Source organism: Channa argus, chromosome 20 (assembly GCF_033026475.1).
Source record: "Channa argus isolate prfri chromosome 20, Channa argus male v1.0, whole genome shotgun sequence".
Taxonomy (NCBI): domain Eukaryota; kingdom Metazoa; phylum Chordata; class Actinopteri; order Anabantiformes; family Channidae; genus Channa; species Channa argus.
The window spans coordinates 6,273,676-6,289,652 of record NC_090216.1 but is presented as its reverse complement, the minus strand read 5'-3'; the positions used below and the strand labels follow the sequence as shown (position 1 = coordinate 6,289,652).

Sequence of the window (15,977 nt, the reverse complement as noted above, 5' to 3'; positions counted from 1 at the left end):
GTTCATGCAGTGCTAGATCCTCTCATGCAACAATGCTACCTTTTGCTTAGTCATAGGTGATTTAGTTGCAGTGTAAAGCACTTTGGGTACCAGTAAGGCGGAAAAGCGCTTTATGAATGCAGACTATTTATCAAATAGGGAGTATAAGAAAAAAGGAGTCGTATTGTCTTGCCACAGATTCTCAACTCATTACTGCATTACATCGAACAACGTTACTGTGTGGTTTGTTTCAGTCTGCTCAGCACCACGGACAGCGGTCAGACCTGCACCCCCAGGTTTGAAAGCTGTGACAAATGTTTTGTGAATGTGAAACTTGTTTTTGCCCATGTAGAAGTCAGGAGGACGCATGGAGGTGTTTATTCTGCAAAAGCACAGTGATGTTACTGCACTGAGAACAGGCGTTTCCAGGGGAGGCCAGGTTTCGACTTTCGTGCGACACGTTCTGCCCTTTAACGATGACTGTAACATAAAGTGGCGCACGTGAGCTGCACAGCTGTTGTGTTCGCTGTGTGATGACCCTGTCACTCTGTAGGTCTTCCTCTTTTCCTCCTCATTCCTGCAGGTAGTTGGTGGGTGGAGTTTTAAGACTGGATTCCTGTATCTTTGGCATATGGGTGAAGCCTCTAAAAAGGCAGAAATGACAACCATTTTGAGGCTGTCTCCCTCCCTTCACTGCATCCTCCTCAGTCTACCTCCTTTGTTTGGTGGTTTGATGCACCTTTTTTACTCAACACACACACCACCATATCCCACCCTTCCACGCATCACATTCACTACTGAATTATTCTCGACTTACATGACCCATCATATTTTGGTTAGTTTAATTTAACTGACCAGTTTGTTCAGTATAAACCAGCGTTGAGCCAGCTGTTGTAGCAGCTGTTGCTGGTTGACCTAATTACCAGTATGAAGCATGAGGAGATTATCGGACATTCAGGACTATATTGAAACAGTTTAACAGCTTTGGGTGGAGAACTATTGTTTTCTTTTAGCGTTTGATGTCATGGCTGGTCATGGCAAATAATGGGGAGGAAAGATTTCCAGTTAACTTAGTTTGGGGGGGAGGGACATCCCTGGTCCTCCGTGGCAGATTACGCACCTGCCCAGGTAATTGTCAAGTTCTAATTTTTGTGATTTGAAGCTGCACTAATCCATGTTTCATCTTTAAATTTGGTCATGTTGGTCTGTGTATGACACTATATGTTGGCCTTCGAGGCTTTGGTCTCTATTTCATCCTATTGTTCTCATCAGCATCATTTCCAACCACATCAGGGAGCCAAAAACAGTGCAAGCGACTTAGTTTATTTCAAGGTATCCAAAGTAAAACTGAAATATCCAAGAAAGACAGTCAGGTATTTATCTCAGTAACAAGATAATAGCAAACTGAATATTAAACTTAAACTTGCGAAATGGGCAGAAACACAACTGGAAACAGATTTGTCTGCTGGCCTGTGTCTTCTAGATGTGTAAACTTCTTAAGCTATAACATGTCACATGTTTAAATGTTGTTCCACTTGTCCTGAGTGACACAACTCAGCTCTAAACCTCAATTTTCTGGCTCTGATCATGTCCATTTCTTAAAGTTTTACTCATGAAAACTAAATTGTTAGTGTTCACAAATAGCAACAAATCTAATATTTTATCCATCATCAGTAGTTATTTTTTACACCATAAATTCATTGAACAAACTGTGAGAATGCATTATTAGTAATATTCAGCACTCCAGCTTTGTCAAGTCTGCCACTAGAGTTCTGTAATTGTGATTCAGCTTTTGCAAAGTCAAAAACTTTCATTATGAGATGAGTGTCTCTGTCAGTGCCGTTCTTCCAGTTCAGATTCAACTATCAACTATTAACATGTTAATTTTATTTGTGATTTTCTTCAAACAGTGAACTCAGCCGTACAGTTTAAAGAAAACATTTATTCACATTGACATCAGTACATTTTCTTGGGTGCGTTTTTACATATAGTATCTGTGCATATAATCTGTCTGTGTGTAATTGTCCTTGTGTATCGTCTCACAAGCATAGTGTCAAAATGACTCATAGTGTCAAAATGAATACGTTTGTGTGTGCATTTTCACTTGAATACATATCATTAGTATCTTTAACAATTTCTCCTACATTCAGGAGAGACAGAGTCCAAACAAACTGGAAAACAAACAACAAAAAAGAAAAATCCAAATATGAGATCAATTGTTAGCAGTGGACAGACACAATCAACAAGTAATATCAAGCTTATGAACACAGAGCATTCTCACGTTAACAATGAGCGTCTCACATTTTTCTAGTCTCATCTACAACACTATCTCACGTTCCCGAGGAGTTTCCTCCTCCTGCTCCTTCTTTCCCTCCATAATTTAACCCCTCTTCCTGTCAGCTCCTATTTTTTTGTGCATGTCCTCCTTGACATGTCCTCGTCGTCTTACTCTCCATCTGTATCTCCCATCTTCCTCAGTTCCTCGGCATTACTGGACATTGAGGATCTGTGCAGACAGGCCATGGTGCCAGTTCTTCAGCTTGGCAAAGCGAGGCCCTTTCACCTCCGACTCAAACTTCTCTCTGACGGTGAGAGAGACGGGACCATTAGACCAGGTGATATATGCCTTTTTCTCTAAACTTTTATAGAATTCTAACTTGGCTTTGTGCCTGAGAGTTCAGCAGGAGAATTGCTGTCATATTTGTGTGGTAAATATAAAGCTACTGCCAGCACCTTGTTTCTTTATATGGCTAATTTACTGGGGGAGACAGCTAGGCTGAGTCTCTCTAAGGGTAACAGACATCTTCTATCAGCAAATTAGGTGTTACGTGTTAACACCTAATTTAGTTTCACAGACACTTAGCTTCACAGACATTGTCTGCAGAGAAAGATCCTAGTTGCAGACAAAGATGTTGGACTCTTAACTTTGGGAAAAGGTTGTATAAATTAACTGGAAGACTGTAATTTTGACAGACGATGGACCTTGACACAAATATTGCAATTAGGTCGAGGGGTTAGGGTTAGAGAAAGCTATTGGTCTAGGCGATAAGCCCTAAAAGCAGTTCAGAAAGACTGACTGCCAGGTGGTTCAAAGTCCACCATCTTGTCGACTGTATGTAAGCCTTGTCTGGTGCCATGTGTCTCATGAAAGATCAGAGTGTAGAACAATGTTTTTACAATGTTTCTGGAGCTTTTTGCTTAGACGTAGCTTTCTGTAACCCTAACCACTCAACTTTATTGCCTAACCTCATCTTAGTCTTAAGGTCTTCTGTTGAGATTTACAAATTTCAGCTAATATTGACCTCTGGCAGAGATCAGTAGTCCATCGTCTTTATCTGCATCCAGATTCCCTTGGGAGAAGCCAGTGGTCTTCAACTGATTTATGTTCAGAATCTCCAGAATTTGGTCCAGTGCATAGTGAAAATACATGTATATATTTTTAATCCACGGCATGGAATGCAAATAATACATCTAGAATGGATTTATACTAAATCAGTGGTTGTGCAGCAGTTCAGGAGGTTATGGGGTTGTCCACTAATCACAAAGTTGGCAGTTTGATCACCAGCCTCTCTGATCCATGTGTTATGTGCCCTTGGGCAAGACACCAAACCCCCAGTTGCTCCTTGTGTGTGTTCTTCACTTGTAGGTTGCATCCGCAAATTGACTAACTGAAAATCAACTAAACATTTTACAATTTATCACCAGCTGAATTTGCCTACATTGACATTACACGTTTTTATCAATGTTATCATGTTAACAATTTTTTGTGTTATACAGAAAATTCAAGATTATTTCTTGAGTTGGGATTTGGAGTTGATTAAATTATAAAAAGATTTGAAATAAATGTAACTTGACTAAGGCACAAACTGAGGCAAGATTTGGTAGATTTGTTTTTTTTTTTAACCAGACTCAGAGTAACTGTTTTCCAAACAGAACAAAAAAACATATTCCAAAATGTTGTACTCAAATCTAACTTACTTGTCTGTAATAGTATTTTTCACTATGCACACTCTTACCTCGACTTCAGCAGGGCTTCCTCATCTGGGTCTTGCACTGAATGGGAAGAAATGATTATTAGCCAGAACAAGAGAGAACCACAGAATGAAACAAATAGAAAAGAAAAAGGCAAAGAAAAATAAAAAAAGAAAGCACGCAGAGAACTCACTATATTCAGTGCCAGTGATGTGGGCCAGGATTCTGAAACTCTTGGACTGCAGGTTTGCAGCACGACGAGCCCACTCAGACATGTCCGGGTTTGTTTCTTGTGGCCTGATAACTGCCTGGTACACTGGAGAAGCACAGTCTATCACAGGCTCCTTGACTGGCAGAACTCCACTGCAGGACAATAGTACTGTTAGAGCTGTGACTTTGTAGTGCTGATGTACTGTATGCAAACACTTATCATCATGTATTAAGGTCAGTGATGCACTGTTACCTGCAAACACAAAGATTATATTGCTGTGTCTCAGTGGATTAAAAGGTTGATACACATACTATTTTCTACTTCCTGAGAATATGAAAAATACAGTATGTAGTACTAATACAGCACTAATATGTAGTGTAAAAGTTAAAGGGAAATTATGGGGAGTATAATTACTTCTGTATACAGATTTCAGCAGCAGCTACTGATGAATCTAGTCAGGTGTAGTCAGTGGTGTCATCCAACTGCGATATCACAGTGTACTGAGTAAAGGTCTACCGTACTTTAGCAAGGTAAAAATTAGGTCCTCCTTAAATGCATTGTCTATCCTTCAATTCCGAATCAGCTTTTATAACAAAATTTTTATTGAATTGTTTCAGACAACTCTTGACAGTTTTCAATCTGAGGGTGTCTCTGGTGTGAAGTTCAGCGGAGAGTGGAGTGAGTTCACACAGCAACTTGAATGGATAGTGCTTTTTCTGCATTCAGGCTTTAATGGGTTAGAAAAGTGAGTCAATACTGATTGAAAGTTACTTGAAATACTGTAATAGGATACTCAGAACATGCCAACAAATCCCATCAAATTCTTGAGATTGGTGCTGTTTTTGTCGGGACCCCCCCCCACCAAAGAAAATCAATAAACAAATTAATAAGTACTTGCACTCTCACACCTTCGCCAAAGTACCATTAGGTACTTTTACACACATACATGTAACCAAGTCCACGGTGGTCTTGTAGTTAGTCCGTTCATCCATCAAACACTTGCTTTGACACATAACACCTCTTAAATAAATGTATTTTATTTTTTATGTATATAAAAACATAAAAAAAATAGATGCAGTAGATTCAAATGTACAGTGAGATATTAGTTTATGTAACATATGGGGCTATGCACAAGCTGTTATGAAATCATGAGACAAAGGAGAAGTATGAGTAAGGAAAGCCAGGATAGAAAAAGAGCGCAGCTGTACTTACGCCAAGGGGGATCCGGCCTCCTCACTGAGGTCACAACCAGGAGGGAAGGATTGGGAGGAATGGGTGGAGGACGGCACACGTGGGGTTGGTTGGTTGTTTGGTTGTGGATGGAATGAGCAGAGGAAAGTGGGTGAAAGGCAGGGACGAGTACGCACACAGACAGCAGGGAACAGCCCGGGCATACAGTACAAATACACTAGATACCAGACATATAGCAGCGTCTACTTAAAAGCTGCTTTTTGGGGGCTTTTCAAGCAAAATATCTTAAAGGGTTGGTTCACTAACATTTAAAAAGAAGCCAAACCAACTTTCTCACTTACTGCAGGTGGTACCTAGTTAAGTTAAGTTCTTTATTAGCAGAGTTTGTTCAGATATGCAAGATGTCTACACTGGTTCTTGAAGAATTAAAATAAATTCCCACTTTTACTGAAGACTTCATTGCCAGTAACAAACCCCACCAGTGTTGCAGAGGACACAATTCATCGGAAAGCAAATCGGAAGGAAAATATTTTATTGCCTTCATTATTCTGGAATCCTTGATAAATAAAACCATTGATATTTTCGTTCTATGACTAGATTGCAACAGTTGTAAGTGAGAAAATATGTTTTGCTTTGAAGTAAGAGAAGCAACCTTTTAATTCTTTACCCGTTGGCTTATTTGATCGGTGTGATGTGATGTCAGGTGCGCGAGTGGAAAGAGCTCATAACAGATTAGAAGGGGGGTTAGTTCAGTTGTGTGACCTCACCTGTCATGTCCCTTGGCCTGTGACTGCCCTGCAATGGCGTCCATGATGGCGTCCTGAGAGTACATGCTGATTGGTGTGTTATACTGAGCGTGAACAATGGTGGCCTTTCCCCCTGGACCCCTCACCTCAATGGGCTTGTGGGTTGACAGGGCAGAGTCTTTCAGAGCTATGGGGTTGAAGCTGGGAGTGTACTCCACACTGTGAATTTTAGGGGAAGTTGTGGAGGAGCAGATTTCCAGGGCAGGGGTGAGAATGGAAGGTTAGCAGTCGGGTGAAGTCGAGGGAAAGTCAGGAGAAAAGAAGCAAAGGAAGCATCAAAGTGAGGGGAAGAATCTGGGTCAGTTTTAAGAATAAAACCAGTTTATCTGTTTCATCTAAAATGCTGCTGCAGTTGTGCTGGAAATGCTAATATGAATTGTACTGTAGAAACATAAACCCACATGTTTGTTTAGGTTTGAGAACTTACAGTTAAAGTTTGATTCATCTGCAAAATCTATTAGTAAATACGCATTTTCCACTATGCTACCTGTCAAAATGTTTAAGCATGGAAAGGAGTCTGTATCAGCAATGACTTGCAGCTAGACAACCACTTTGTGTGCTTCTAATGACGCTAAACACACATATTCACTAGAAAGACACAGCAAAAAACCAAAAACTCCAACATGCTAATGATTTCAACAAGCACCAGGCCAAATTAACTGGACCAAAGTTTATCTTCTGCACATTTCAAATGGCACACAATGTCACCCACACACTGCAAATGATCCTAATGATGCACACTAATGCAGAAAACACACATGACACCACTGGTCATGCATTTTGTTTACAGTAACATACTGCAAATCCACTCATATTCAAAAAACAAGCATGAAAGTTAAAGAGGAGCAGCAGAGGTGGAAAACATAAGTAGCTAAAAGTTAAAGATCCATTAAAAAAAAATAATATTGCAATTACATTTCTTAATTATTCAACATAAAAGGACTAATATGAGTTATTCCGAATGGTTACTGTGTAAGGTAACATCAAACTATATAGACTTAAGTAGGAAGCTGCCCGCATCAATCTATGAACTAGTACAACTAAATCTTAACCTGTAAAATGTTTTTTTCTGCACCTAACACACAAATCAATTTTAACATTAGTCAAATAAAGAAGGAAAGTAAAGAAGTGGTACTGCACGACTGTTCTCAAGTACAGTACTTAAGTTTTCCTGAGTGGACTTTCCACCTCTGGGTGCCGGATGCTGCTAATAGGATCCTGAATTTTGAGCATGTGATTTATTGTTTCGGTTTCATAAAGAAACAAAGCGTCAGCACTCTAAATGTGCTGATATAGTTCGAACAAATAACATGTTTATCCACGTTGGACACCAAAACCACCAGTTACAGGCCTCTAAAAGCAAAACAATCAGCGTGCTGTACTTTTCCTCATGCATATGAAATACTTGTAATGGTACTGACTTTGCAGCTGTGTTTGCGATAACCTGAAACACACCAGGGAGAGATGAACAGAAAGAGACAGAGAAGGAGAGAATGTGGTGAGTCACTAGAGGAATTTCAGTGACAACAATGGCACCGTGGGTTTGTAGGAAACTGTCAAAGTATAGTGCTATGCTATAATCTCACAGACAGGCCAGAATAGCAGTTGTATGTCATCAGTGTTATATTTCCCAGCTTCCCCTGCGTCATCAGGAGTGACTGACAAGAGCAGAAGGGTCTCACTTACATGACACTGGACGGGGGGTCGTGCATGCGGAGGTGAGTGGGGACATATTTAGCACAGAACAGACACAAATACACACAACTCTCCAAACACAACAGACACCACCTGATCCACCATTGTCAGAACTGCAGCTATTATTTATAGGGGATTTAGGTTTGCAGATGGAAGCAGACGTGAGCTGGTAGCACTGCAGCGGCAGCTCACGTATAAACCTGTGAAGTTAACACTGTTGCCAAGGAGTGACTTCAGTAGATCCAGACATTTTTAATATATAATGTCCGTATGTCGTCATCAAATACCTCATACATGTTTCAATGAACACAGGCCAACATGTTTCTTCACCAACATTCCACTGTATGTTTCCAAGTTTTATTAAATGATGCATTTGTTTTGATTACAAAACAAAAATATATGGAGTTTGTTTAAATCATTTTAAACAATTTATTTTTGCATTTAATTAGCTGTTTCATTAATCGTTCAAAAGACATCAGGATTCAAAATGATAGAAAGTGGAAAAACCAACATTAGAAGAGCTGTGATGAGTTTTATGTAGTTGTGTAGCTAAAAGTTATTTTTATACTGTAGATTTACACCACGTACTATTATTCAGTGCTGACCCCAAACAAAGGGGTTGGTTAGTTATGGCAACAATGTTGTGGATGCTGTAGTTGCCTTCAAATGTGAAGAATTAAAGCCCAAAATAAGCTTTGTTTATTCAGAAAAGCTGATGACAGACTGCATTGATTGGTAGTGGAACACAGGCTAGTCCAGATCTGACATGCTGGGATGGTTCTGTAAACAGTACTTGGGTGTGTTCAGGGTTCAGTAGGTAAATAGGAACGTGCTCGACAGCACCTCATACATGGGACCCCTCCCTACAGACAGGGAGGTCTTTCAGGTTTGGAAAAGAGGCGTGTAGAGGATTCAGGATGATCGTGTGTAACCAGAGCGGAACATTCACGGACCATGTACAACAGCTGCTCCCACCTGTGTGTGTGTGTGTGTGTGTGTGTGCCAGAGGAATCAAATGCCATGCACTCGGTGAGGTGGGGCCACTGGCATGACGCTGCCGTCATCATCCTGCAGGCTGCCTAGACCACGTTTCCTGACACCTGACTTCTCGTTGGCTTTACTGTAAAGCAGCTCAGCTCCAGAGGGGAAAGGCATTAGTGGATTACTGATACCTGCATGTGACATGTCAGAGGCCACGCAGATTCCACTCCCCATTAACTTCTGCAAGTATGCCATGACTGAGGCTTCACCTAAACCCGTGCCATCACACTGACGAGAGTTCCCTCACGGGTGGCCACAACACAAATCCCTCCACTTCAGTCAGGACAAATGTGTGGCTCATCTGTCCCTATAAACTTAACAAAGGTGCAATAAGACAGGGCCAAGTCATTTTGGGAGTCACAAATCCACAGATGTGTGCAGAAAAAAGTGACAGTACCTGTTGAAAGATACTTAACTGCATTTTACAGCATTGCTTTAAAGGTTATATTCTGTACTGGCACTGTTATCTGTGAACCTGTCTGCACATACTCACTAAAAAAACCTAAATGTTTATTAATCCACTGCTTAAATTAGTGCCCACAGGTTGATCTGGTTTGAGAACCCCTCCCCCTGAAAATATTCAAAAACAAAATAAAGCACAAATTTATACTGAGTGCTCCCTCAGTATCCAAAGTTTGCTTTGGCCTCATGCTGTTTTAGTTGAAAATTGTTTTGTGGCCACGCCAGCAAAAACCGCTTGACAAGCAAGTCTTCGCCTGGCAAAACAGCAAAATATAAACCCTGTTCTGGGCTTTGCATTCCCATCAGTGTCAGAGGACAGGACGAGACATGTTTGATACAAGATAAATAGCCTCAAAACGGGAAATTAGGGAGCTGAAACAGCGAAAAGAGTTCTTTAAAAAGATTTCCATTTTGCGACATCATCTCTTGGGTTTCAGTTTTACTTCAGAGTGAAAAACTGAAGTAGAAAAAAACTCATTCAGGTCTTTTCCTGTCAATGTTCCTACATTTTTGACAGCATCTGACACATTTGAAATGTGTTGCCCGGGGGCCACTCAACCTTTCGCTCAGTGTCTCAGATTTGCCTGTTATGACGATCCTGTAGTCTGATCTTACGCTATTCAGTTACCTGGCTGCAGGCCAGGTATGTTTGTTTGTACACTCCAGAAATAGTGCCACATGTAGAGGATTGAATGCTGGGATGGCAATGGAAAGTTCTGAGTATTTTTTCTCATCATGGTCACATTAATGTGAGGTTAAATCAGCAAAGGTGAAGCTTTCTCTGCAGTACAGTGAAAAGCGGTCATTTTGTTACATTAGCTTAGTATGGTGTGTTGGTTTTGGGTCTATCCTCGAAGGAGTTAATCTTCTTTTATCACAATTACATAACAATTATTCCCCTGGTGACCTACCCCAGCGATGACAGTCCCCGTGCAGCCACTGGCTTCTCTTTTAACTTGCCCTGCATCCGCATCATCTCTCTGAGAGTTTCATCAGAGTAAAGACCAATAGGGGAATTGTACTGCCCCCGCTGGCTTGGTGGATATACGGCAGATGGTAGAGAGCAGGAAGGGGATTTGACTGGTGTCAAAAGGAGCTCTGGATCTTTTTTAGGCTCTTGTAGGAAATTCCTTTGGAAGGGCTGTTCGTCCTGGAAAATTTCATAGGACACTGGCTTCCCCTCTCCAAAATGTTTAGACCCGATCTCATCTTTTATCTCCTCTAACTCCTTAAAAAGATGGGAAGAGGTCAACAGAAAGGAAGTGCTTTGAAGTGTAACGATGCCTTTGGGAGCAGCTTGTTTTATCTCCATTGACCTCTGACCACTGCACAGGGCTGCAGAGGTCAGCTGCACTATGAAGAATTTACACTAGAGGGCAGCACCACATTGCCTGATGGCAACTCACCAACATGTGAACACATTATCACACATAACAGGACAAGACTAGAAAAACACTTATTTGCATACAAACATGTGGAATGTAACAGACAACGCATCTTTCATGACTGCATAAATAAATTGACTTTTTAAATGTCGGTTTGACTGTTTCTGTTTTTACCTTCTGGTGGGCGATCATTTGCATGGGTGAATCCATTCTTGGAGTAGCTGTGGGTACTGGCGCAGGGCGTCTTGATCTGGAGATAATAAAGCAAAGGAAAAAATTATATTTAAAAAAAATTTCCCTTCACTCCTGTCCTGCAGGTAAATATTTAAATGGAAAAGTATTCGCATAATTAAGATATTGTTTTTTTACTGAACAAGAAGGAGTAGATGCATTTTTCAGATATCTTCTCCATGAATTCTTACTGAAGGTACAATAGTATTATCCAGCTCCAGTGACTTGTACTTTCTGCATCATCTAATTAAGAGTGTGGGGACAGGAGTTTTTGGTGTAAGTGTGCTGCTTGTTTACTTCTGCATGCTGAGTGTCAGTTTGAGGGTTGCAGCCTTGATCTTGTTCTGGGCATCCAGGTGTGTCATCCCCTCTGTGCTGACCCCGTCGATGGCTGAGATGATGTCGCCCTGGGCCAGGCTGCCACCGGCTGCTTTGCTGCCTGGAGTTATCTATGCAAAGGTAAGAGGCGATGCTTACACTAGAAACCAAACACAAGCGACTGAAGAAGATACAGTACGAGTAAACATTTGTGCATGGTTTATTATTTCCACAGTCTGTATATGAAGTGAAAGATGTTTGATGCATATCAGCAAATATTAAAAATGTTAAATAAAATAGAAACAATTTCTTCACTTGACTGTTTATCAAAGTCAAGACAGTGCTGGTGTTCAGATGACTTCCCTCAACACTATTGTTTAGGCTGTGTGTGTAGAAGCTCACTGAATAAACCTTGAAGGTGGACAAGAGAAAAGCTGATGGAGCTAAATAATCAGTTATCTCAGATGAAGAGCACAGTTATAAGATCCTGTGTTAAGTGGATCAACAGAGTGGAATCTAATAGACATAGAGTTTGCATGTCAAAAAAATTATGAAACAGCATTAATTCAATAGGAGAGGACATAACTGTTGTTTCATGGTTAAACCCAATTTTGGAAGGTGATGGGAACCTAAGCTTTGCAGTGCTTTATTCAGATTTTCTGGCCATTTCATAGGCTGATGCTCAGCATGCTACTGAGCCCTCTGCTCAGACTGAATCTAGCATAATACCAGGGTTTAGTGCCCAAACTGCACAGAGAGGAGGTTTAGCTTCAGCCCTCAGGCGTGGAGCAGACAACATTGGGTCTAGACTTACAGTCAAGTCATTAAAGAGTTAAAAATAAGCAATACTGTTGATGCCTGCAGCTTCACTGTGATTGACCCCACTGAGCCCCCATCCTCCAACCTCCAAACACACACTCACACACCCCCCCCCCCAGGACACCTGCTACTGACATTCAAATGAGACTTACTGGATTCTGTGTTTTTTCTTTTTACATCACATATAATAATGTTTGCTTTGTAATGTTTGTCACATGTTTATAAGCGGTGGTCACCCTGACCTCTTGGGCCCCTGGGTCTGCTCAGTAATGAGTGCACATACTGTAATGTTTCTCTGCATTGCTTCTACTCCGATCATGGTTAAGGTTAAGGTAATGGCCTAAGGATAAATTAACATCAATTCGTTTCCCAAGTTATAGAAAGACAAGCATGGTGTGCGCAGACAGCAGAGTTACAGTAGGTGACTCTCTTCACTTTAGGCCTTTATTTTTACCCGAACTTTTTGCTGAGGATATTTTTAGGTTTTTTGAAAATCGAGTGGTTATATTTTTACCACTAGTGTCTGTCATTTGCTACAGAAGAAACATTGCTTCTTTAACATTGTTGTTGCTTTGTTATTCAGTACCTTCTGCAAATGTAACTTACTTACTATTATCAATAATCACTGTCTCTAAAATCATTATTTGACTCTTCTGTGCTAAAAAGTCATTTGACCCCTAAAAACATCAAGCTAATTATGATAATAATCACTTTTGAGGGTAGAGAGCAGACTTTGGGGCTTTAATCGTGCTTTAAATCACCATTTTCAAGCAAACTAACATCAGTAAAAGTTAATTAACGCAGCAGCACCTCCACTGCAGTAAAGCTATTCTTGTCTTTCCACTGCTGCTCTATTCTAGAAATCTCTCTGGACATTGCATCTGAGCCTCGTGTCATCATCACCTACAGCAGCATTACATAACTAGTGCCCAGCCACTGATAACTCACAAATCACACATGCACACACACACATAAATTATGTACTTGCATAGACAGAAGCTCGATGAAGTTGGAAACAAGCAACATGAGTTCTGGGAACAAGGAATAAAAATCAGAGGCTAACTGTAGTTTGAAAATGAATGTTTCATCTACAATAAGTTCCACGTAATTATATTACAGAGGATGTAAAGCATTAAAGTGAATTAAATGTTGCAGAAATGTGTTAAATGAACTGTACATATCTAAAAAAAAAAAAAATAAATATGATCCTCGTTTGATCCTCGTTTACTTTTCAATGACGCAAATCTTTGCTTATTCTCAGCAAGAAAATGTTATAAACAGAAGCTTTTGGAAGTGTGTTTACATTTTTGTGCATTGGGTGTGAATTTTTAAATTATCTTTTATCAATAATCTTGGAATGGATCAGTTTGCCAGTATGAGTCAGTTTTCAAAGTTCAAAGTTTTCAAACTTCATCATCATGTCACTTTGGTCGTTCATGGTTTTGCTTCAACAGGTTTTCATTTTGCCATTGTTTCTGCAGTATTGGTTTTGTCACATTGGTTGTTACCGTCTCCTTTGTTTAGGTTGCTTTGACACAGAAAAGGTGAACCTCTGTGTGTGCCTCTGCTCTTACCCTGGAGATGGTGAGTGGCATGTTGAAGTCCTTTCCTCCCTGTAGCCTGAAGCCCCATGGAGCAGGGCCATTCAGAGTTACTGTGTACGCACTCATCTTCGATTAAACGTCAACACTCCTCCTGCAAACAGCTCCTGCTGGCTGTGTGGTTTCGCTGTCCTGCTCGTGTGCCCTTGTTCTCCGCCTCCCCTGCTATGCTTGTTCCAGCCGACGCCTCTGGCTTCGCTACCGTCTCTCTACGTCTGCTCCCAGCTCTCGGGACAAACAGCCTGGGGTGGTGATGGTGCTGGTTCTGGCGCTGGCGTGTGGGTGTGTCAGGTGCTGCTGAACCTCTGTGACACAAACAGAAGCATGCAGTTGTGCATGCAAATACACACATGTACGCACATACACACACACACACACACACACACACACACACACACACACACACACAGAAATACACACACAGAAAGAGAATGCAGAGCCAAGCTAAGACATGGAACAAAATTCTCTCTAAACTTTCAGTTAAAATCAACAAAGCTTTCTCAACAAACCTAAAATTTGAAAAAGTGCAAACTCTGACAAAGCAACATTAAACTTAAGAGGGAGAGGAGTTTCTTGCCTGTGGGGTTGCTGAGGGTGAGGGACAGACAGCCTAAGAATAGCAGAGGCCAGTGGAGACTCAGGGGCCCTGGCCCTTATAAGGCCTGTAACATGAAGATCCAGAATGCTTCACTGTCGATTCACATTCACTAATATAGGCCCCTCTTACTGCAACACATTCTCTCTCTCTCTCTCCCTCTCTCTCTCTCTCTCTCCCCCCCCCCCCCCCCCCCCAGTTCATGCTGCTGGTACCCTGTTATCTGTAATCAGCCTCTGTGCAGTGATGTCAGAAGCTTTTGGCTTTCCTTCTTTCAGCTCCAGGAAACAACTAATTACCCAGCGCTGATTCCCTGGAAAGACCCCCATTGAGCTGATTGAACAACCAATCCCATGTTTGTGTTTGTGTGCTTGACTGTATGTTATGGAGCAATTCAATCACAGCCATTAAGGTTAATTGGGCACAAACAATGAGTCCACACCTTTTATAATTGGTGACTTAGAATTTTGTAAATCAGTCATAACACACTTTGAAAATGTTAATTTAAATGTGAAAACAAAAAAGACATAACCGTCACTCAGGAACGTAAATACAGTACCTACTATGGGGCTAGATCCTATATCAAACTCCTTTACTCAGATCTCAGTTATAATCAACCCCATACTGTGTGTGTCACTGGTGGATCAGTGATAGAGCATTTGGTTGGGATGCAGCCGGTTCGAATCCCACCTCACCAGGTGTTGTGCCAGTCCAGAGTCCAGACAAAAATGGGAGGGGTGCTGCAGGAAGGGCATCCAGCATAAAAACAAATGCCAAATCAATGTGCGGAACATGTTCCACTGTGGCGACCCCTGAAGGGACAAGCCGAAAGCCGCTGATCTTAAGACTTTCAGTGTTTGTATCTTGGATGATGATGTGCATAAAGTAGCCTTATTATTTTTGGCCACATTTCTTATGAGAAAAAACATCATCACACCAAGACCCAACGTCACCAGGAACTGCTCTGTGTGTAGTTCTTACCATTATTAGCTGTGATTAAACCTCTAAGCCCCTAGCAGTACGTGCTTTGTTTCTGATCTGGATCAATGGTCAATTCATGGTGGAGAAGACTATTTGAGGTTCAGGTCTGTTAGTGGCACATTGAAGCTGCCCAATGTCTTCCTTAATTGTTAGATATCATTGCTGTACTGATATATGTACTCACTGTTTATTATCTTCATTAATTTGGAGTTGAGTGCAGTATTTTTTTATATTGCAGTATTGCAACAGTTTGAGCAAATAAAATCAGAATACTTTAACCAGAACTGCTTTTTCCTGCAAATCTGTATAATTATATTCCCAAACTGTTAACCTTATTTGGCAATGTATTATATTTCTATAGAACAAGCTCGAATTATTGAGTGAGAGAAAATTCAGACATTATTGAGTAATTCTGACAGATAAATTTGTCTCTTCGACCCACCGACATCCTCTACTCATGTACGGTGAGTTCCAGCTCTACCCTCTGCGGGGCGCCATAGTACTGCATGGATAAGTGTGGTCAGACGGTGTGTAGGGTATTTGTCCATCATACAGTATATATTCTCTGATGAACTGATGCTGCTCTGTTATCTGACATCAGGATGTTCCAACTGCTTTCTGTTATGTAGTAGTATAGTAAGTAGTAGTATGGCCCTCTGCCAGACAGGAAACAAACCTAATGGTTTACAA

At 41.0% G+C, this 15,977-nt stretch overlaps 1 protein-coding gene across 6 annotated transcripts; it reads right to left on the bottom strand.

The window, feature by feature from the left end:
• Positions 1-1,901: 1,901 nt before the first annotated feature.
• On the bottom strand, positions 1,902-14,397 carry ldb3b (LIM domain binding 3b). 6 transcript variants are annotated; one of them, XM_067488813.1, is made up of 10 exons: positions 14,289-14,397; positions 13,685-14,016; positions 11,271-11,422; positions 10,917-10,992; positions 10,269-10,585; positions 6,121-6,318; positions 5,375-5,398; positions 4,145-4,314; positions 3,996-4,032; positions 1,902-2,561 (listed from the first exon to the last, which is right to left on the bottom strand). In XM_067488813.1, exons 2-10 carry the CDS (start codon positions 13,778-13,780, stop codon positions 2,468-2,470), a joined length of 1,164 nt encoding a protein of 387 aa, XP_067344914.1. In that variant the 5' UTR covers positions 13,781-14,016; positions 14,289-14,397; the 3' UTR covers positions 1,902-2,467. The 6 variants fall into 6 exon arrangements, with proteins under 6 accessions (XP_067344914.1, XP_067344913.1, XP_067344917.1 ...); XM_067488812.1 differs by having other exon boundaries at positions 14,221-14,328; XM_067488816.1 differs by lacking the exon at positions 10,269-10,585 and adding an exon at positions 7,581-7,603 and having other exon boundaries at positions 14,221-14,325.
• Positions 14,398-15,977: the final 1,580 nt, after the last annotated feature.